This window comes from Lycium barbarum, chromosome 3 (assembly GCF_019175385.1).
Source record: "Lycium barbarum isolate Lr01 chromosome 3, ASM1917538v2, whole genome shotgun sequence".
Lineage (NCBI taxonomy): Eukaryota > Viridiplantae > Streptophyta > Magnoliopsida > Solanales > Solanaceae > Lycium > Lycium barbarum.
The window spans coordinates 2,187,245-2,206,187 of record NC_083339.1 but is presented as its reverse complement, the minus strand read 5'-3'; the positions used below and the strand labels follow the sequence as shown (position 1 = coordinate 2,206,187).

Here is an 18,943-nt window from a genome sequence, read left to right as displayed (position 1 = left end):
TAAAATACAAAATCATTTACAAATTGTTACCCGATAACTCATTATCAATAAATCAATTGACATTTTTTTATTTTGATATGTCAGTTAAATTGAAATTTACACACACCTGTGTCCAATTGCTTGCTCGTGCAATCACAAAATAAGTTATGTTGATGATTTAAACTTATTTTTAACATGTCATTACATGAAAAATGATTCTCGAATCAGAAAAAGGATGGTTGGAGTAAAGTGGGCAGAAGAGAAAAAGGAAAAAGTGGAGAAACAAATCTAGTGATTGGTAAAAACTTCATCTGCACTCAAAGTATATATATTACACATGCATGGCATTTGTTTGAGCATATGCTTTTTTCATTTAATCGTGACTAATTAATAGATATTGTCACCTTATTTAATTACTTAACGGTAGTAAGTTGATATAGTTTAATATAATACCAAACTGTGGGTAATTAAGCTTTTAGTTGCAATATATATTTACGTTACTTATCTGAACATCTCTTAATACAAATATATCTCCTAATAGTTATACTATGTAATCATCGTAGAACTGAAAATAATTTTCTCGAGGAATATAGACTAGTTCTTATCATCGTAATGAAGACAAAGGAATTAGGATGGAAAAAAAGGGTAGAAAAATAAGAGGATATACAAAAGAAAAAGAAGAAAGAAGATGTTGGAATGAGAAATTGCATAACAACCAAAGTCATCACCAAAACCTGGCCCAACCCATTTCATTTTGTACAGGGGGCAATTCGCAGAATTGCCCTTCTTTTGGGGCGGTCTTTAAATTTTGCCCCTTATATTTGTGATCTTTAAATTTTGCCCTTCGCTTGGATACCCAAGGTTTAGGGTTCGAACCCCCGCTCAGGCATAAAATAAAAAAATAATTTCGCAAGGCAGAGCTGGAGGGAGTGTATGCCGGATCCGGCATAAAGTCCTTAGGAAAAACTAAAGTTATGCCGGAGGGGGCATAACTTTTCCTCAAGGCATAGTTTAGTTATGCCTTATGGGGCAAAACTTTTCCTTAAGGAACTATGCCTTATGGGGCAGACTTTTAATTAAGGCATAACCAAAAGTATGCCCCATAAGGCAGAACTTTTCCTTAAGGTATAGACTTTGCCTTATAAGGCGCACTTTTAATTATGCCTTAAGGAAAAATTCCGCCTTATGTGGCATACTTTTAGTTATGTCTTATGTGGCACACTTTTAGTTAAGACATAACTAAAAGTATGCCCCATAAGACGGAACTTTTCCTTAAGGCATAATTAAAAGTTTACCTTGAAAATTAAAAAAAAAAATATATGCCTCGAGGCAAAGTCTGCCCCCACCGGCATAACTTTAGTTTTTCCTTAAGGATTGTATGTCGGATCCGGCATACACTCCCCCAGCCCTGCCTTGCGAAATTATTTTTTTATTTTATGCCTGAGCGGGGGTCCGAACCCAGAACCTCAGGTATCCAAGAGAAGGGCAAAATTTAAAGACCACCCCAAAAGAAGGGCAATCCATGCAAAAAAATGCAGCTTGAGCAGGTCATTCAAACGATTGGCCCTATCTTGGGGTGGTCTTTAATTTTTTCCCCTCAAATCGCTGGTCTTTAGTTATTGTCCTTCGGCAGTACTTTAAGTAATAAAAGGCTTAAATTTTTATCCCTCAAATCGCCGTCTTTAGTTTTTGTCCTTCGGCAATACTTTAAGTAATAAAAAAGTGACCGAAAATATCCCTGACATTTAGGGTTTGAACCCCATGAGAGTCAAAAAAACAAAAAAGTTCAAAAATTTCTATAGAACCATGTCGGACCCTGCATAATTTCGATGTAACTTTGCCCGAATACGCACAGTTTCTATGAAATCTTGCCTTGCAAAATTTTTTATTTTACTCTGCCGGTTCCGAAACCAAAATCTCTAGTATCGTAGACCAGCAAATAAGGGTACTTTAGCCCACAAATTTTTATTAAATGAGAAGTAGGGCTAAAAATTAAAGACCAGCAGTTTGAGGGATAAAAATTAAAGACCAGTCCATATGAAGGAAATCCGCGCAAAAATTGGACCTTGAGCCCACCTAAAATATGATAGGGTCATTTGCAGTTCTGTGCCTAGTTTGTGATGGCCTATTTGCTCCTCAATGCAAACAACTTTTTCACGGGGCATAAGGTTATATTTTTGGGGAACTTTCATAAATACAAGATATATAAGAGTTAATTATATAATCTGCAACTTATTTAGATATTACAAATTATGCAACTTAAAGCTAAAAATAAGGAGATTATTACTATGAATAAAAAGCTAAAAATAAGGAAATTCCCTATATTATTGATAACATAATTAAATGCATAAGAACACAATAATCTACAAGCAAGCTAAGTCATGAGTTTTAACCAAAAGAAATAACTAATTCTTGATTATATTAATGTATTTGTTATATATATATATATTGTCTACTAAATATTGTGTACTATCTATGTTATTGTAGAGTACAATTGGTTGTCATGTAGAGTAAGATATTGATATATTAGGTATATTGTAATATTATATACTATATACAATAAAATGTATTATTATATTATATACAATATATAATATAAAAACTTAAATATACTAATTTCTACTATTATATACACAAATATTTTGTTACCATCTTTTCAGTTAAATTACCAATTTGAATATACCATATACTTTTTTATATATATTTTCATGTACGTTTCTTATACCATATATCATATTTCCATATAACATATCTTTTCATGTACTTTTTTTAATATTAATATATTCAAATAATTTCTTTTAGTCACAAAAAAAATTATTGCATCCGTCATCAAGTGATAATAAAAAAAATAAGAATAAAGAGGAGGAAATGAAATAAAAATTATATTTTTAAATAGTAGATGGAATATGGGATTTGAAGTTGATTTTGTTTTGTTTATTTGGAAAATTATATTCTCTCTCATGCCCTTTACATATTTTTTTGTCCGAGGGGGGGGGGGGGGGGGGGACTATTTTTGAAAGAAAGAGAAAGTGAAAAATAAATTTGCATTAATGGTTGTAACTCCTACAATTAAGTATTATTGATATTTTAGGAATGTAACAAGTTGTATTTTTGTAATTAAAAAGTTAAAATTTTGATTTTGTTACGGATCATCAAGTGTTTGTCACATGGAAGCCCATTATGCATTTTGATAATTTGGTATGTTTGGAGCTATGGGCTTCTGGCCCAGTTATAATGTGATGCATTGAACACTCCCAAAAATGACAATACTGATGAATGACCACATTGAAAATACTTTTACTTACTTCATAAATAAATTTGAGAAAACAAAACTCAAAATGACTGTTGAATATAATCGGGGGAATAAAATGAATCATCTTTTCGATATGATAATAATTCTACGAGAAGATTAAAAAACATGAGGATGTTTGGATTAACTTATTATAAATAACTTATAAGCTTTAATTACTCCCTCCATTCCAAAATAAGTCTCTCTTTTAGCTCATGCACACCCCTTAAAAAATTGTTCACTCCTAGAAAATTATGAGTGTTTTTACCAACTTACCCCTAATTAATGCTTAGAAAAAGAAAAGTTATTTAATGATTCTTGATATTAAATAAGGGTAAGTTTAGAAGAATAGAATTTCTTGAAATCCTAAAGTGTCACTTATTTTGGAACAAAATAAAATGCCTAAAAGGACACTTATTTTGAAATGGAGGGAGTATTGATTTTTAAGTGTTAAAACTGATTTTATAAGTAACATATACATGTATGGTTAGAAATGCCGAAACTTATAAGAAGCAGTTGATGTGTTCGGTGAAAAATTATGATAAGACCAACTTATGGCGTTTGATTGATTTTGGCATATAAGCACTTTGAATGTTTACTAAACACATAAATAAACAAATAAATATCAGTTTGACGAACTTATAAGCACATGAAGCTATAATTATTCTTCAGTATGTGGATCCAAATGATCTAAAATTAATTTGTTATCAACATTAATATCAAAATGTCAAGCATATAAACTCAAAGGACATTTTAGCTTTAATGATATAGTGAAGAAAGTAGTAGGTAATGCTTCCATATCACAGAAATAAGGAGTTCATCAACCAATTAATTACGGAATCTTCATAAGTTAGTTACCAACAAATTATAAATCCACCTCCAAAGCTAGCAGTTTTAATTTTTTAAATCAATTAGGGAGCTGAAAATTAAAACAGAACTATTAGTAATATTTTAAGCCAGTGGCAGCAAAGGATATTTAAAGTGGAAAAACAAAAAACAAAATGAAAAGCTAATGTACACGGAATTTGTGTTGATGATACAATCTATTTCTTACACCAGCATATTAAAGAATTGGTCTTTTGTGCTTTATGAATGATTGATACTTTTTCATTCTTTATAATTGTCTGATACTTAAAATTCAAAAGGGAATCTTCGAAGCAAGGATAAGTTATTTTCGTATAACCTATAGGTCACAGGTTCAAGCCGTGAAATTGATCATAGATGCTTCAGAGCAGAGGTGAAGTCAGGATTTGAAGCTCATGGATCCGAGATTCTAGTTCTTTAAAGTTACTGGGTTCTAAACTAATAATTTGTACATGTTCAATAAAGTTTTTAAAACAAATACATGATTTGGTTCAAAGTTACAAGGTTCGGCCGGACCAGTAACTAGTATATTGGCTCTGCCCCTGCTTCAGAATACACTGCCTTTATTAAACTCTCTGACCCTTCCGGAATCCTACATGAATGTCATATGCTTTGTGTATTGAGATATCCTCTTTTGATATTTGAAATTCACTGATCTGTCTAATTCAAAATTTCAAATCCATGTTGCATAGAAGGACTTCCGATCAAGAATTTCTCTATTCTTAGGCTTGAAATCGAAACGATTGATAATGTGCTTTAAAACAACTTTTTTTTTTCAAACGTCACATAACAAAATTAAGAACCCATGTACCCTTAGCTAACTACTAGTGAATATAATGGGGTCCAATTAGGATTTTTTTAGTTAGTACGAACAAAAAAGAGAAAAGGTAATGGAGTTTCTGTACGACAAAAATAAGTGGGCAGAAATAGGTGAACCAAAGTATCAAGATTGTTGGATTATCCAATTGAATCTGGTAGTTTGATTATTTTGTTAATAAATAAACAAAAAGGTATTAACTGATTTTAATAAAGAAACAACAAAGTCTCAATCGTTATGGATAAATCCAAATGAATATAGACAAATTAATACATGTCAATTTTACTACACATCGTTTTCAGATTTAGCTCTACTGAGTTGAGACTTATGACTTGTTATAAGATATGTTGAAGTCATGAATTAATCACAGTGAATGGAATTTTAGTTTAGGTATATTGTGCTAATTACTTTTGAAAAAGATTGGTGAATTAATTGTTTGGTTAATGTACGTATGGTAACTTATATTTTTTACACCACAACCGCGATAGCTTTCCAAAATCAGATTAAGCTACTAATCCATAACTTCACCAAAACCAAAAACCACATATCTTTACCTAACTAACCTACATATGAATTTATAGGAAAAAGTCACAAATAGCCGATTTTCAACCATATAATTTAAAAAATAGCCATTGTCTATCTGATTTATGCACACGTTCCCTTTTAGACCGCCATTTAGATGGTGTCCCTATTTTTAAAGTTGAGCAAATATAACCCTTGGAAATTTTTTCTTCCGGATAATGTTAGACTTGGGTTTAATGTTTGCTCATATATCACTCAACCTTACAGATAAAATATTAGACTGTCGTCTAACGTTTGCAGCAACTTATATTTTTTAGACTGAGATCTAATGTCTTCTCATAAGATGTTCAGTTTGCTCAAAATGAATCTTTAGAGCGTGATCTAAAATATTCATAAATTGTCAGAGAAATAAAAAAGGGTCCATTAGTAAATAGTTAGTCCAAAATATCACCTTTTGTCCTGGAGCTTCAATTTCACATATGAAACCTCGAGACATTGTTACAAAATTTACAATATCATAATAATAGTTATTTTTCAAATACAGCTCATGTCAAACTCGCAATTCAAAGCCCAAAGAATGCTAAGGCTATTATCTACTTAACTCGAGGTCTTCAATTGATTTTTAAAAACGCAACAATATAAGAAATGCAAGACAAAGTCTTATGATTTGTCAATTGTGCTATCTGCTAATGTATTAAAGAAATTATTGAATCCCAGTGATTATTTTTTTAAAATTTTCTTTTTTTAGCTAATAATTGGAGTTAGGTTTCGAATCCAAGAAAAACAGTTGGTTACCTACCTTCAAACGTGGACTAATATATTATACATTTTGTCCTGGCATGACAGAGCAAATGATTGAAGATAAAATTTTGAAATGAAATCCAAATCTTTGAAGAATTAATACAAATAAAACAAGGCTTATCATTATTTTGTAAGCATCTTTAAATAATAAATAAGGTACTATTTAAATTCATGAAGAAAGAATGAGTCATGAAGTACTCATATGAGTCATATCTTCAGTTAGCTCCCATATAAAAAGTCATCCCCATAGAATTAGTCATGAAATACTCATATATCCTTGTTTCTTTTCAGATATGCTAAAAGCCTAAAATCTTAAATTTGGAGCAACTCAGAGAATTACTATTGTTATTTAGTCTTTTATTTCGCTAACAAAAAATTATATATCCTTAAGGAATAAGTCATGAAGTACTTACATATCCTCAGATTTTTTCTATATGTTCTGAAATTTTAAATTCACGAGACCAACTCAGAGAATTGTTTATCGTTTGTTTAGTCCTTTGTTTCGCCAACAAGAAATTATCCTGACTGAATAGGTCATGATGTACTCACATATTCTCATTTATTTTTCGTATGTTCTAACATTTAAAACTCAGATCGATTAAGAAAATAACTATCATTGTTTAGCTCTTTATTTCACCAATAAGAAGTCATCCTTAATGAATTTTAGTCTTCCTATTTTAATATTTAAGAATTATAAATTTTCAAAACCAAGGTATTTTTTTAATGTCTTTGTTTCCTATGAAGTATAATTTCCCAAAATAAATAAATAAAGGATTAGGTTTTGCACAAACAATCACAAAATGATCAAATTTATATATTTGCACGAGTAGGCAAATTGGTTAGCACGCGAAATTGATTGCTATTATTACGTGTGTTGATCACCCACCGTTCATGGTCCCACAAGAAAAGATTCCTAGGTTTGGATCATAGTGATCATCGAATTTCAGCCGTCCGATCAAAAGGGAATTTTATTGAAATTTTGAATCTTGAAAAGGTCAACTGGTCAAGTGGGGGAAAATGGTCCCCATTATAAAGAAAAAAGATTAAGCACTATCAACTTTATGATTATATCATGGAGTATATATTGTTTAAATTTTTTTGAATCTCTGTAAAGGACAACTTGACCTCATTATACCCAACTAACAAGTAAAATAAAGTATTAATAATTTATTGTAAAATGAAAAAGAGAAAAAAGGTGGGAGTATTTTAAAATTAGGATATTATATGTGTATGTTTTATGACAGACAGAGATTCTTCTTTAAACAATCCAAATTGGAAAGTTGGTCATATTTGTTTAGAAAGTTAGCTAAAACTTTCAATTTTTTATTTATTTGGTATTGATAGTTAGTTTGGAGTCCCATTAATTTGATTTCATATGGAGAAGTGTCCCTGCACTTCCGAAACTTTGGGCTAAAAACATACATATACTTACCACCTCACCACATTTCATTCCTACCGTTCGAGACCGAAACTTTGGGCTAAGAACATAGAGATACTTACCACCTTACCATAATCTTTGCGATCAATATATTATATTTTTGTCTTCATTCTTAAGGCTTTTTTTTTTTCATTTATTATTTATCTATTATTTTTATTCTTTTTAGTGTTGGTGAGTCATGCATGCCACCCTTTCTGCTCACTCTTTACCAAACTTTTTTCTTAAGCACCTTCTCTTTAAGAATTGAAAAAACAATGAAGGAACTGCAAAAACCATTTCCAGTACAATAGTTCCCATGCCTCCCATTCTTCCGGTAGTTGGAAAGAAAGACTTATAAAGAAAATAAATGTAAGGCTAACCACTAAAGGGATTGTTGTTAAGAGGCAAATACTTTTTCATCTTTAATTTGAGGTTTCAATGTGAGACTTTACATGAATCGAATTTAGTCAAACCTCACTGCCAGGGGCAGACCCAACCTACTAGGAGGGGGTCACGTGCCACCGCTAACCTTGGAAAAACATTATATATATATATATATAGAACTGACTAATCCTAAGTCAAAGGGTCGAGAAACTCAACGCCACTATTCTTGAACAACTTGGAGCCGGGCGTATACACCGTAAAAAATGTATGTATATTTAAAAGGACCCATAAGATATATCCACTACTTTGATGCAATTGGTTGTTGGATCCTTATGTCCTTACATGAAACGTGGGTTTGAGCCTTGCTATAACAGTTTTTTTTTCTTTTCATTTTTTTGTATAAATTAATAAGTCAACAACTTCTTCTTTTTATTCTTTAGTCCTCCCTTAAACCTACACACACACCAAAAAAAAGAAAAAAAAAAGAAGCCCCAAATCAAATCTTTCCCCATTCTAAAGACATTCTCCTTCTTCCAATGTTGAAGGTGATGCTTTATATGCTTTATACTATTTTACTAATACCTTATCATAATTATTAAGTTTTCAAAGAGTTGCACGTCAAACTTTGACAGTAATAATTGACATGTCAATATTAAGGCATTTGGTCATTAGTGCCCCCCTCTGCGTCAAAATCCTGAGTCCGCCTCTGCTCACTCACTACAAGAAAGTATAGAAATCGCAATAATTTTTTTTATATTTGGCAACAACTTAGTTTTATTGTTGGCAAATGATTTTTTTGCTGCCAAAGAATTTAATTTTGTTGCCATAGTATTGATTATTGTTGCAAAAAGTATTTTTGGCAATAAAAAAAAAAGTTGTTGCATGCTATTGTAATAAGAGCCGTTGGGAAAAGTTCATGCAACAAAATATATTTTTTTGTTGCCAAAAGTACTTTTTGCAACAATAATTAATTTATGGCAACAACAAAAAAAATTGTTGCCAAATATAATTTTTCTTGTAGTGACTGCGGGTACTGAATACCAGGTGAAAAAAATTTAAGACAAAAGTTGATTAAAAGTTAGTTCTTTCTGTGCTTAAGTTAATTAAGATGTATTGATTCTATACTAGAACAGTAGAACTCATTTAGTAAAAAGAAGTTTGATTTTCTTAAGTTTTATGCTTAATGAGTTACTCTAAATCTCGAAAAACAGAAACAAAACGAGATAATTAAATTTTGACAATGAATTTAGTCCTATGTTTAGTATATATATTCTTAATATATGAGTATATATATTCTTAATATATGAGTATTTCTGTGGTTGACTTAATCAACTCATGGTTTTTGACTTTTTATGGTAAAGAAGAATGAGTTTCTTGACCCTTTAATTTATTTATTGCGGTCTGGACTTTGAATGAAAGCCGTAAGAGCAAATCCATCTGTACATGCAATAATGAAGAAACCAACAATTTACAGTCCAATAACATTTTGTAATGACCCATAAAATAGTCGAAAAATCATCAAAATAAAGCTAAGGATATGCAGGATGATTGAGATAGTGATTCGGATCTTGAGAATGAAAAATCTATTGATAAGGAGCACTTTTGCTTCTTTAATGGACCTATCTAATGCGAATCTGAATTAGTCGAGAGTCATTAAGTTTCACATACTGAACACTTATAACAACAACAACAATAGCTACACTTCAACCTTAAACAAATTTAAGATTATAAATTGATTAATTTTACGCAGAATATCGACCTACCGTAAACGACCACATCTATCCGATATTTGGACCATAAGTGAGCAAGCTCACACAAGCGGAATTAGATGTCCAAATGCCTAAAGAAGAAAAATCCACTTGGAGTAGTTATAAGCATGAAGTAACTTAAAACAATTCAGCAACGGCACCTTACCTAAAAGTCTTTTGCGTAATCAAGTGAACAATGTCAGTCTGTCCATCTTTTGGCATGCAACAACATCACTTACGTTTCAATTTGCCTCAGCAAAAGAAGGAAAAAGAATTTAATAAAAATCTTATTGTAGTTTACGTAATGTTAATTATACTATTAATTGTGTTCTGGTAAAGATAGTTACTAAATATTAATGATAAATGAAACAGGTAACTAATTAGGAACACCAAAGCCATGTGGAGGAAGTGTAAGTGTTAGTTGGAGTTGGGTAGTAACAGCTATCAAGAGAATATATCTTTATATCTTCAAAGAGTTCCATTACAGAAAGGTAGTAATAGTTTTAGAAAAAAGGACTTGTTGATTGTTTCTTGAATTCTTGTGGATCTGAATTGCGATCTGATTTAAAGTCGGAGATTAATTGGTGTCATAGCACAAGAAGTTCGAATCCAATGTACCCAAAACAAAAAACTAGGATGTTGTTTTGAAGCGGCTAAATACCTAAATAGCCCCTCAAACATGACACATTTTGTAAGATAGGTACTTAAACTTACATAGCGACCACAACACTTGAACTTAATAAAAGTGTATCTTTTAAATACCCATGTCTATGAGACTAGATGCATGAAAGCAACTGCATCTCACATATCAATTGAACCAATCAGTTATTGACACTTGTAATTTAAAGGGAAAAATGACTTATATCTAAAAAAGAAAAATAGACAATAAAAAAGAAAAAAAAAAAGAAAAAAAGGAAAAATGTTCCCACCCATCTCCCAAACCCACAATCCCTTCCCTTTTTCTTTGAGGCCTCCACTCGCTCAAGGATGTGTGAAACACACGTGACTTCCCATGTTAGGGTGAGGTAATCTACAACATACACATTTGTCAAGTTCAAGTGTCTATCCGATTACTATGTAAGTTTAAGAGTATAACTTACAAAATGTGTCAAATTTGTGCCAAGTTTAAGGGATTATCTAGGTATTTAGCCTTTTGAAGCCTATGTTAAGTTCGTCAACCCATGTGCATTGACACGACTAAGACTCCAGATGTTTTTTTAAGTCAATTTTGAGGCTCATCGCAGTAGATTTGAAAAATACGTGAGATACGTAAAGGGGGTTGTAATTGGGGATTTTCTTATGCCTGCTCTTTGATCATGAAAAACTGCCTCCGTTTCTACTAAAAAATGTGGGCTTGATTTAACCTCGTTAAATTCGTTTATTATTATTATCTTCTCTATTTACTTTGCTTGTGATAGTGTGTTAGTTAACCTACAATATTCTTTAACAAAAAGTAGAGAAGTTAGTTAAAGTGGAGAAGTAGAGATGTTTTCATATGTACTATTTGCAGATTAATCTTTGGCTATAACATCATATAGAGCCTGTTTGGATGAGCTTAAAAAAAGCAGCTTATAAGCTGGAAACAGCTTATAAGCTGCTTTAGTCAAACGGGCCCAGTTAATTTTTTGGGCTTATTTTAAGCACAAAATGGCTTTCAGCTGGACAACCAAACACTTAAAAAAAAAATGAAAACAACTTATAAGCAACTTATAAGCCAATCCAAACGAGCTCATAGTAGTTAGTTAAATGTGAAGAGTAGACACAAATTTGAAGAAAAAATTCTAAGAATCGACGTACATGATCACTAAAACAAGATCTTTTTTTCTTCAAATGGGGATAAAAATAGATATTTTGCAATCCTTTGAAAGATTCATTGCTAGTATTAGCAGTGAGTGGAGACAAGTTTTGATATCTTTTGTTAGTAGTAAAATTCTCTTGTACTAATGTTAAAGAAATTATCGAGTATTAGCTAATGTATACAAAATACTTTTAAAAAGCGAGTAAAGATAATAAGCTTTGAAATTGCCTAAGACAATAAAATCAACAAAGTTAGGAAATTCTTATCCACTGCTGCTTTATGAATGGTGCCTTGTTGGTGGTTGGGACATTTCCCTTTTGTTTTTTGCTTTTCCGGTTGATGATCTACATATCTTTACTTAGTCATCAACGGATACGTTGCGATGAATGAGATTACTTCATTTATTATTACAAATTTGCGTTTGAATCATATGAATATAAAATGCGTATTAATTAATTCTTTCCTTGCATGGACCCTAGCGATGCGAATTTAGATTAGTCAGATCAGTTGATTCTAGTGTCGAAAACCTAGTAATTACACCCACCGATGAATGTGATGGAATGATGAAATCCTTCCATCATTAGTTAGATGTCTTGAATTCGAGCCATATAAATAGAGAAAACTTTAATATGAAATACTTTTTCTTCATGAATCTTATGCAGAACGAATTTTGATTAATCGGTTTAGTCAGTTTCCATGTCGGATACTAGTTGATCAACTTGAAAAAAAATCATATTCTTACTTAGCCATCAATTAATGTGATATAATAAATGAGATCCCTTCGATCTTCAATTATAGTTCTTGGGTTCGAGCCATGTGAGAAACTCTTTCTCTTCTTGAATCTTATACCATGCAAATCTAGTTTAGTCGGTTTCGATGCTATCCAGGTAAGGAACCCCCAAAAAGGAAATATACTATTTACTTAGCCACTGATTTATATGATGAGATAGATAAAATCCCTCCTTTTTTAATTAGAGATATTGGGTTCGAGCCATGTGAATAAGACATGATAGAAAACGCTTCCCTTTATGGATCCTATACGACACGAATCTAGATTAATCTGAACACCTGATGGTTACTCAGGAAAAGAAAAACATAGTATTTTAACTATTTACACTTTTCACCAACAAAATCACCCACAGTATTTCAACTATTTACACTTTTTCACCCATAAAATCACCCACAGTATTTCAACTATTTACACTTTTTCACCCATAAAATCACCCACAGTATTTCAACTATTTACACTTTTCACCCTCTACTCTTTCATATAGGCCCCACCACACACACTAACATAAACATTTTTTCAAAAAAATGATTAGTAGTAGATGTGCTGTCAATATTATATAACTTTAAACAATAAGGCCAGTCCATGACCCCCCCTGCCATATATTGTACCATAAGCACCCTGCAACAGTCACAATCCACAAAAAAAAAAGTTAAAGCACAAAAACAAAACAAAAAAAAAAAGATTGAAGAGACTAACAATACAAAGAAGAACAAGGGTTTCTTTGTTCTTTGGTACTATTTCTTAGTGAAAAAAATATCTGAAAAAATGCAGAATCAACAACAACAACAACAACAGTTACAAACACTTATGCAAAGTGGACAAATATCAGGGAGTTTAAGTTTTAATGGGAATATGAGTAAAGAAGATGAAGAAATGTCAAAATCAGCACTGTCAACTTTTAAAGCAAAAGAAGAAGAGATTGAAAAAAAGAAACTTGAAGTTAAAGAGAAAGTTCAAGCTCAGTTAGGTCGTATTGAAGAAGAAACTAAACGTTTGGCTATTATTCGTGAGGTTTGTTTACTAGTTTTTTTTTTTATTAATTAATTTTCTTGAAGTTTTGCTCTTAAAGTTGGGATTTTTTCTGTATACTTGAAGATTAAAGGTTTGTGTGTTCTTTTTTAAGTATGGGGTTTGTTTACTTTTTTTTTTTTGGTAAAAAAAAGTTTACAACTTTGTCTTCATTCTTGAAATTTGAGCTGGAAATTTGCCCTTAAAGTTGGAAATTTTTTGTGGGGGGTTTTTTTTTTCTGCATACTTGAAGATTAAAGATTGGTGTTTTCATTTTTTTTTAAGTATGGGGTTTGCATAAAAAACGTTTGATTTTCTTGAAATTTACTCTTAATGTTGGGATGTTTGTGGGTTTTTTTTTTTCTGTATATTTGAAGATAAAAGTTTTTTTTTTTTTTTTTTAAGTGTGGGGTTTTGATTTTTTAGCCTAAGAACTTGAAATAGCTTTGGACTTGTTTGTTGTTATGAGGTTTTTTGCTATATTTGAAGATAAAAGTTTTTTTTTTTTTTTTTTAAGTGTGGGGTTTTGATTTTTTAGCCTAAGAACTTGAAATAGCTTTGGACTTGTTTGTTGTTATGAGGTTTTTTGACAAAAAAAGCTTATAACTTTCTCTTATTCTTGAATTTGAGCTGAAAATTTAGCCTTAAAGTTTTGAATTTTTGTGCATTTTGTAGATAAAGATTGGTTTTTTTTTTTTTTTTTTTTTTTTTGACAAAATCCATTTAGTTTTCCCTTCATTCTTGAATTTTTGGTGGTTCTTTTGTGCATACTTGTAGATTTTTAGCAAAGAACTTGAAATAGCTTTAGATTTGTTAAAGTTGGAATTCTTTTATGGGTTGTTCTGCATACTGAAAGATTAGTAATTTGAAGTACAAATTTGTTCCATTTATGTCAGCACTAAATCTTGAATTTTGGATAGATATATCAACTTTAATATCCATTTCTGTCGTTGTTTTTTCCTTTTCTTTTTTGAGCTTTTTTTGGGAAGAATAGATACACTAGAACTCTGATCTATGTAGTTTCCTTCTTTAAATTATGGTTTTCTGCATAAATCTAATAAATCATGGTGGTAATTATGTTACTCTACCCGAAACCCTAGCTCACACCTCTAAAAGAGGTCACACATCCCCTTTGAAAGCATCTTGAAACTCATGGAATATTCACAAAGAGATCGAGATATGCCCGGACACTTCTTGGCAATCAAATACTTCAGGAAGATCTCCAAAATCCTTTCGTGGAGATCAAATAAATCCCAAGCAAGTCCTCATCGTCCCAGTCGAGTCGAGAAAGAACACGTCAAATAAATCCCAAGCTAAGTCCACATCAGCTTAGTTCGAGAAAAAACTCGTCGTTTCAGCCCTCGAATCACGGAGATAATCAAGAGAGAAGAATCAAGGGAACAAATAGAATTGTACCCACATTGTTTATTGATAAACTTATGCTTCTGCATTCTTATATTGTGATTGTAGTTATTTTTCATATCGCGAAAATTTGTTGCAAACAAGTATAGTATTATATATATTTACCTCATTAAGTTCAACTTAATTATCAGGAACTAGAGGGATTATCAGATCCAATGAAGAAAGAAGTTTCAACGGTCCGAAAGAGGATTGATGTTGTCAACAAGGAGTTAAAACCCCTGGGACAGACTTGCCAGAAGAAGGTAAAAAGACATATATGCCACTACATTCTTGAATTTACTCTCATCAATTTTTTGTGCAATATATAGCCTATACGATGTTTTTTTCCCTATAACGGACCAATATATCCTAAGCTAGTTTGTACGGACCTCGACTAGTACTTGCTACATCCAATTAGCTTAGTTATCGGGTAACTTTGCTAACCAAGGGAGGGAAGAATTCACTTAGCGATTTTTGTTTGCATAGCCCGTACTGCGTATTTTGTCCATTTGTGTGTTTTGAACCTTTTATTTTGTTCTTTTGTTTGGGTTAATAGCACCTTTGATCCCTCATTTTTTGATTAATTATGATTTAGTCCCTATGATATCTCACTAAGCACATTAAACATTCAATTAATGGAATCATACACTTTTGATCCCTTTACTTGTGAATATTCACAAATTTATATGTTAATTACTCATGTGATATGTTAATATATATTGTTACTCCATATTTGACGGTAATATAGTTCTAGAAATAGTCAAATATGACATACTTCCTACATGAAGGGACCAAAAGCACTCATTTTAACTAAACTAAATATGCTGAGTCATCTTTCCAAAGGACCAAAAGTAGAATCTACCAATAATATAGGAACCAAATATGCTATCATCTCTTTTTTTTAAAAAAATCTTTTTCTTTGTCATCGGGGTCATGTTGGCTGGGTAATACTTCTTGTAGATGGTATATCAATCTACGTTGGTCGGTTCCTTCAAAAATCTGCGGCACTCATGTCGGATCCTCAAACAATACATAGCTTTTGGAGGATGAGTTTACCTTGTGCGCACCCGAAGGGTAGCGGCTGTGGGTTCCCATGTCATAAAAAAAAAAAAAAACTTTTGGAGGATCCGATGCAACATGGATATCAATATAATAGATCAATACTTGATAATACTTCATCTGGATTTAGTTAATGGCTGAGATGAGATTTACTTGCTGATATAAACTTCTTAAATGAGTTATTTGATCATGATCATTTCAATATGTGATTACAGGAGAGAGAATACAAAGAAGCTCTTGAGCTCTTCAATGAAAAACATAAGGAAAAAGTACAACTTATATCAAGATTGATGGAGGTGAATATGATTTTAATGAATTTATTTGTTTAGAATCATACCTTTTTTCGTGTATAATTTAGAACTCTCTTCGACGTGTCTGATCGTTATGTTTCATCGTATGTGTAGCTGGTGGGTGAAAGCGAGAAAACGAGGATGAAGAAGTTGGAGGAGCTGAGCAAGAGTATAGAAACGATTCAGTGAAAAAACTACCTTAAGAAAAGCTCAGTGACGTCTAATTAGGCTCGTGTGATATATTTAAGATAATCGAAATTTCTATTTATATATGGTTGTTTTCGCGTTTGGTGGGTGTAATTTTTTTATTTTTCCTTCCTGTTTTTGTTGTTCGCGGTTCATGATTATGCCTTTTGAAGGATGATGATCTTCAGTTTCTAATTTTAGGTCCTTGTAAACATGTTTGTAACTAAAACAGGTCTCTCAAACTCCTGGATTCTTTTGTATTATTATTCTCTTTTTTCATATCTTTGTTGTTCGATGTATGGTGTAATTTGGTGAAATTGTAACCTTGTGAAGAAAGTTTTAACTTTCTTATCAAACTGTCCTGCATTTATTCATAGAGACGGCTCCCTCCTGTTCGATTTATGTGATATGGTTTTTAACTCGGACACAAAGATTAAAAATAAAAGAGAGCTCTGATTATTATGTTTGACTTACGTGATTAGCTTTTGTATTTGTGGACATGAACCAAAATATGTTTGACTATTGTGTTTTCTTTTGTGTTGCTAAGTTATAGATTTGTGTGGAAATTGTGGATTTACAATGATGTATTAATGTAGAAATGTCCAACTAAGATTGGACTTTACCTCTTTTTAGGCTTACATTAAGGTTGGAATTAGAGATTTATTAAGGGATTTAAGTCAATGAATTCAATGTGTATCGTGATGGAAACATAACATCAACTTAGGGGTAGAATTTTTTATGCATATTCTTATTTGGGTCTTACCATTTATGACCGCCAATTTCCTCTAGACTAGTAAAAATTTCTTCCTTTCTAGTTTGTGGGGCGGTATTTTATTCATTATGAAGTTTAAGAGAGTAAAATTTTTGAAACTTGTGATTTAAATATACACTATGTTTTTGTGACTAAATTGTTTTTACATATGCAATTCTTTTTGAGATAGACAAATAAGGAAATAACGTCATATAAAATGAAAGAGGCTAAGCATTGTTTGATGGTCTCCTAGTGCCTTCAAGCTAATGATTAGGCCCTTTTACCATTCTCAAACGTAAACTTGGCTTTCAAACAGAGGTGGATTTAAGAGTCAAACTTTAGGGGTTGAAATCTTTAAGATTTTTAGCGTCGAACACATTATATTTTAAAATTTATGAGTTCATATTTACTATTTATTGCGATTTGATAAATTTTTACACATAAATTTATGCTTAGCGTTGAAAGTTAGAGGTTCAATTCAACCTCACCCAATATGCTACATATGCCCCTGCTTTCAACCATGTGGAAAAATGATTAATTGGCATCAAAATTATCAAATGCATTAAAGTTACTAGTATAGAAGAAGTCTCTAGGAAAGAGCAAAGCTTATTAGATTCCATTGGGAATTAAAGCTATGACAAAAAAGCCTAAACTTTCGCTACAAAAGATAACCACTTAACCTACAAAAAGTAAAGCTAAATTGATTGCTTGCAATATACTGTATCTTCATTAGGGATTTTAACCATATCTTCTAAAAATTTGACTAACTTTATTCTTTGTGACGTGTTTGAATAAGCTTGAGGCAATGTTATATAGCAAAAAAGCATGTATTTTATGAGTTATTTTGTTGTATGGGAAACCTAGAGCTTTACAAAGTAACAAAAAGCACAAAAGAAATACTGGACAGCTACTTCCTCATACCAAACATGATTTATAAGTAATTAAAAGAACAATCATTGTTCTTAGTATTAGGAGTGTACAAACCAAACTGACAAACACCGTTAAACCGAGAAAAAAACCCGACTAGTGGTTTGGTGTTGAAAAAAAAAAACCCGACCATAATTGGTTTGGTTTGGTTTTAGCTAAAAAAAAAGTCAAACTGAACCAAACCGACCCGACATTACGTGTATTCGATTTTTAAAATATTTTATACATAAACATATTTATTTGTAATGAAATTTGTAAATATTTCTTAAATGTTTTCATAGTTTTTTGTCTCTTATCATATTATTTTAAGCTTAAACTTAGAATTTTGAATGTCAATAATTTTTATATCCCATGGATGTTAGTAACTCAAATAAAGTCCAAATCAAAATCAACTCAAGACTAATGCTAACAAAAGAAATTCAATTCTAACACTAGGAATGACAGTAATGTTGGATATCTAGTCTTTAGTTTTGCATAATTGGTTTAGAGCGTAAAAATACATAGCTTATTTTTTTTTGTCATGTAACTAATACTTATTAGCCGTATTTATTTTAGCATAACTTAGTATTTAGATTAAAGCCATTTTCTTTATGGCTTATTAATTAGCAATACTTATTTTAACCGATTTTATTATTTTTTTGTTGAATATTTTAATACGATGTCATCATCCATCTCACATTTTGTGTTATTTTCTTAAGAAACACCTTAGTATATAGTTGTATCTTACTAGGACTAAAGAAATATTTAAAGTAAAAGTCATATGTTTTGTATGAAGACTTTTTCGGAAAAAATTCCGAAAAAACCGAATAACCCGAGAAAACCTGAAGTTCAAAAACCCGAATTTTATTGGTTTGGTTTATAAATTTAAAAACCTGACGCAATTGGTTTGATTTGGTATTTGAAAAATCCGAA

At 31.3% G+C, this 18,943-nt stretch overlaps 1 protein-coding gene across 1 annotated transcript; it reads left to right on the top strand.

Moving 5' to 3' along the window:
• Positions 1 to 12,993: 12,993 nt before the first annotated feature.
• Positions 12,994 to 16,632, top strand: LOC132629895 (uncharacterized). The gene is made up of 4 exons (XM_060345302.1): positions 12,994 to 13,420; positions 14,971 to 15,081; positions 16,093 to 16,173; positions 16,282 to 16,632. The coding sequence occupies exons 1-4, from the start codon at positions 13,175 to 13,177 to the stop codon at positions 16,354 to 16,356; spliced, it is 513 nt and encodes a 170-aa protein (XP_060201285.1). The 5' UTR covers positions 12,994 to 13,174; the 3' UTR covers positions 16,357 to 16,632.
• Positions 16,633 to 18,943: the final 2,311 nt, after the last annotated feature.

Coding starts and splice junctions, on each gene's coding strand:
- LOC132629895 (XM_060345302.1), top strand. CDS start 13,175: ATGCAGAATCAACAACAACAACAACAACAGTTACAAACACTTATGCAA. Junction 13,421..14,970: donor GTTTGGCTATTATTCGTGAG/GTTTGTTTACTA, acceptor CTTAATTATCAG/GAACTAGAGGGATTATCAGA. Junction 16,174..16,281: donor TTATATCAAGATTGATGGAG/GTGAATATGATT, acceptor TCGTATGTGTAG/CTGGTGGGTGAAAGCGAGAA.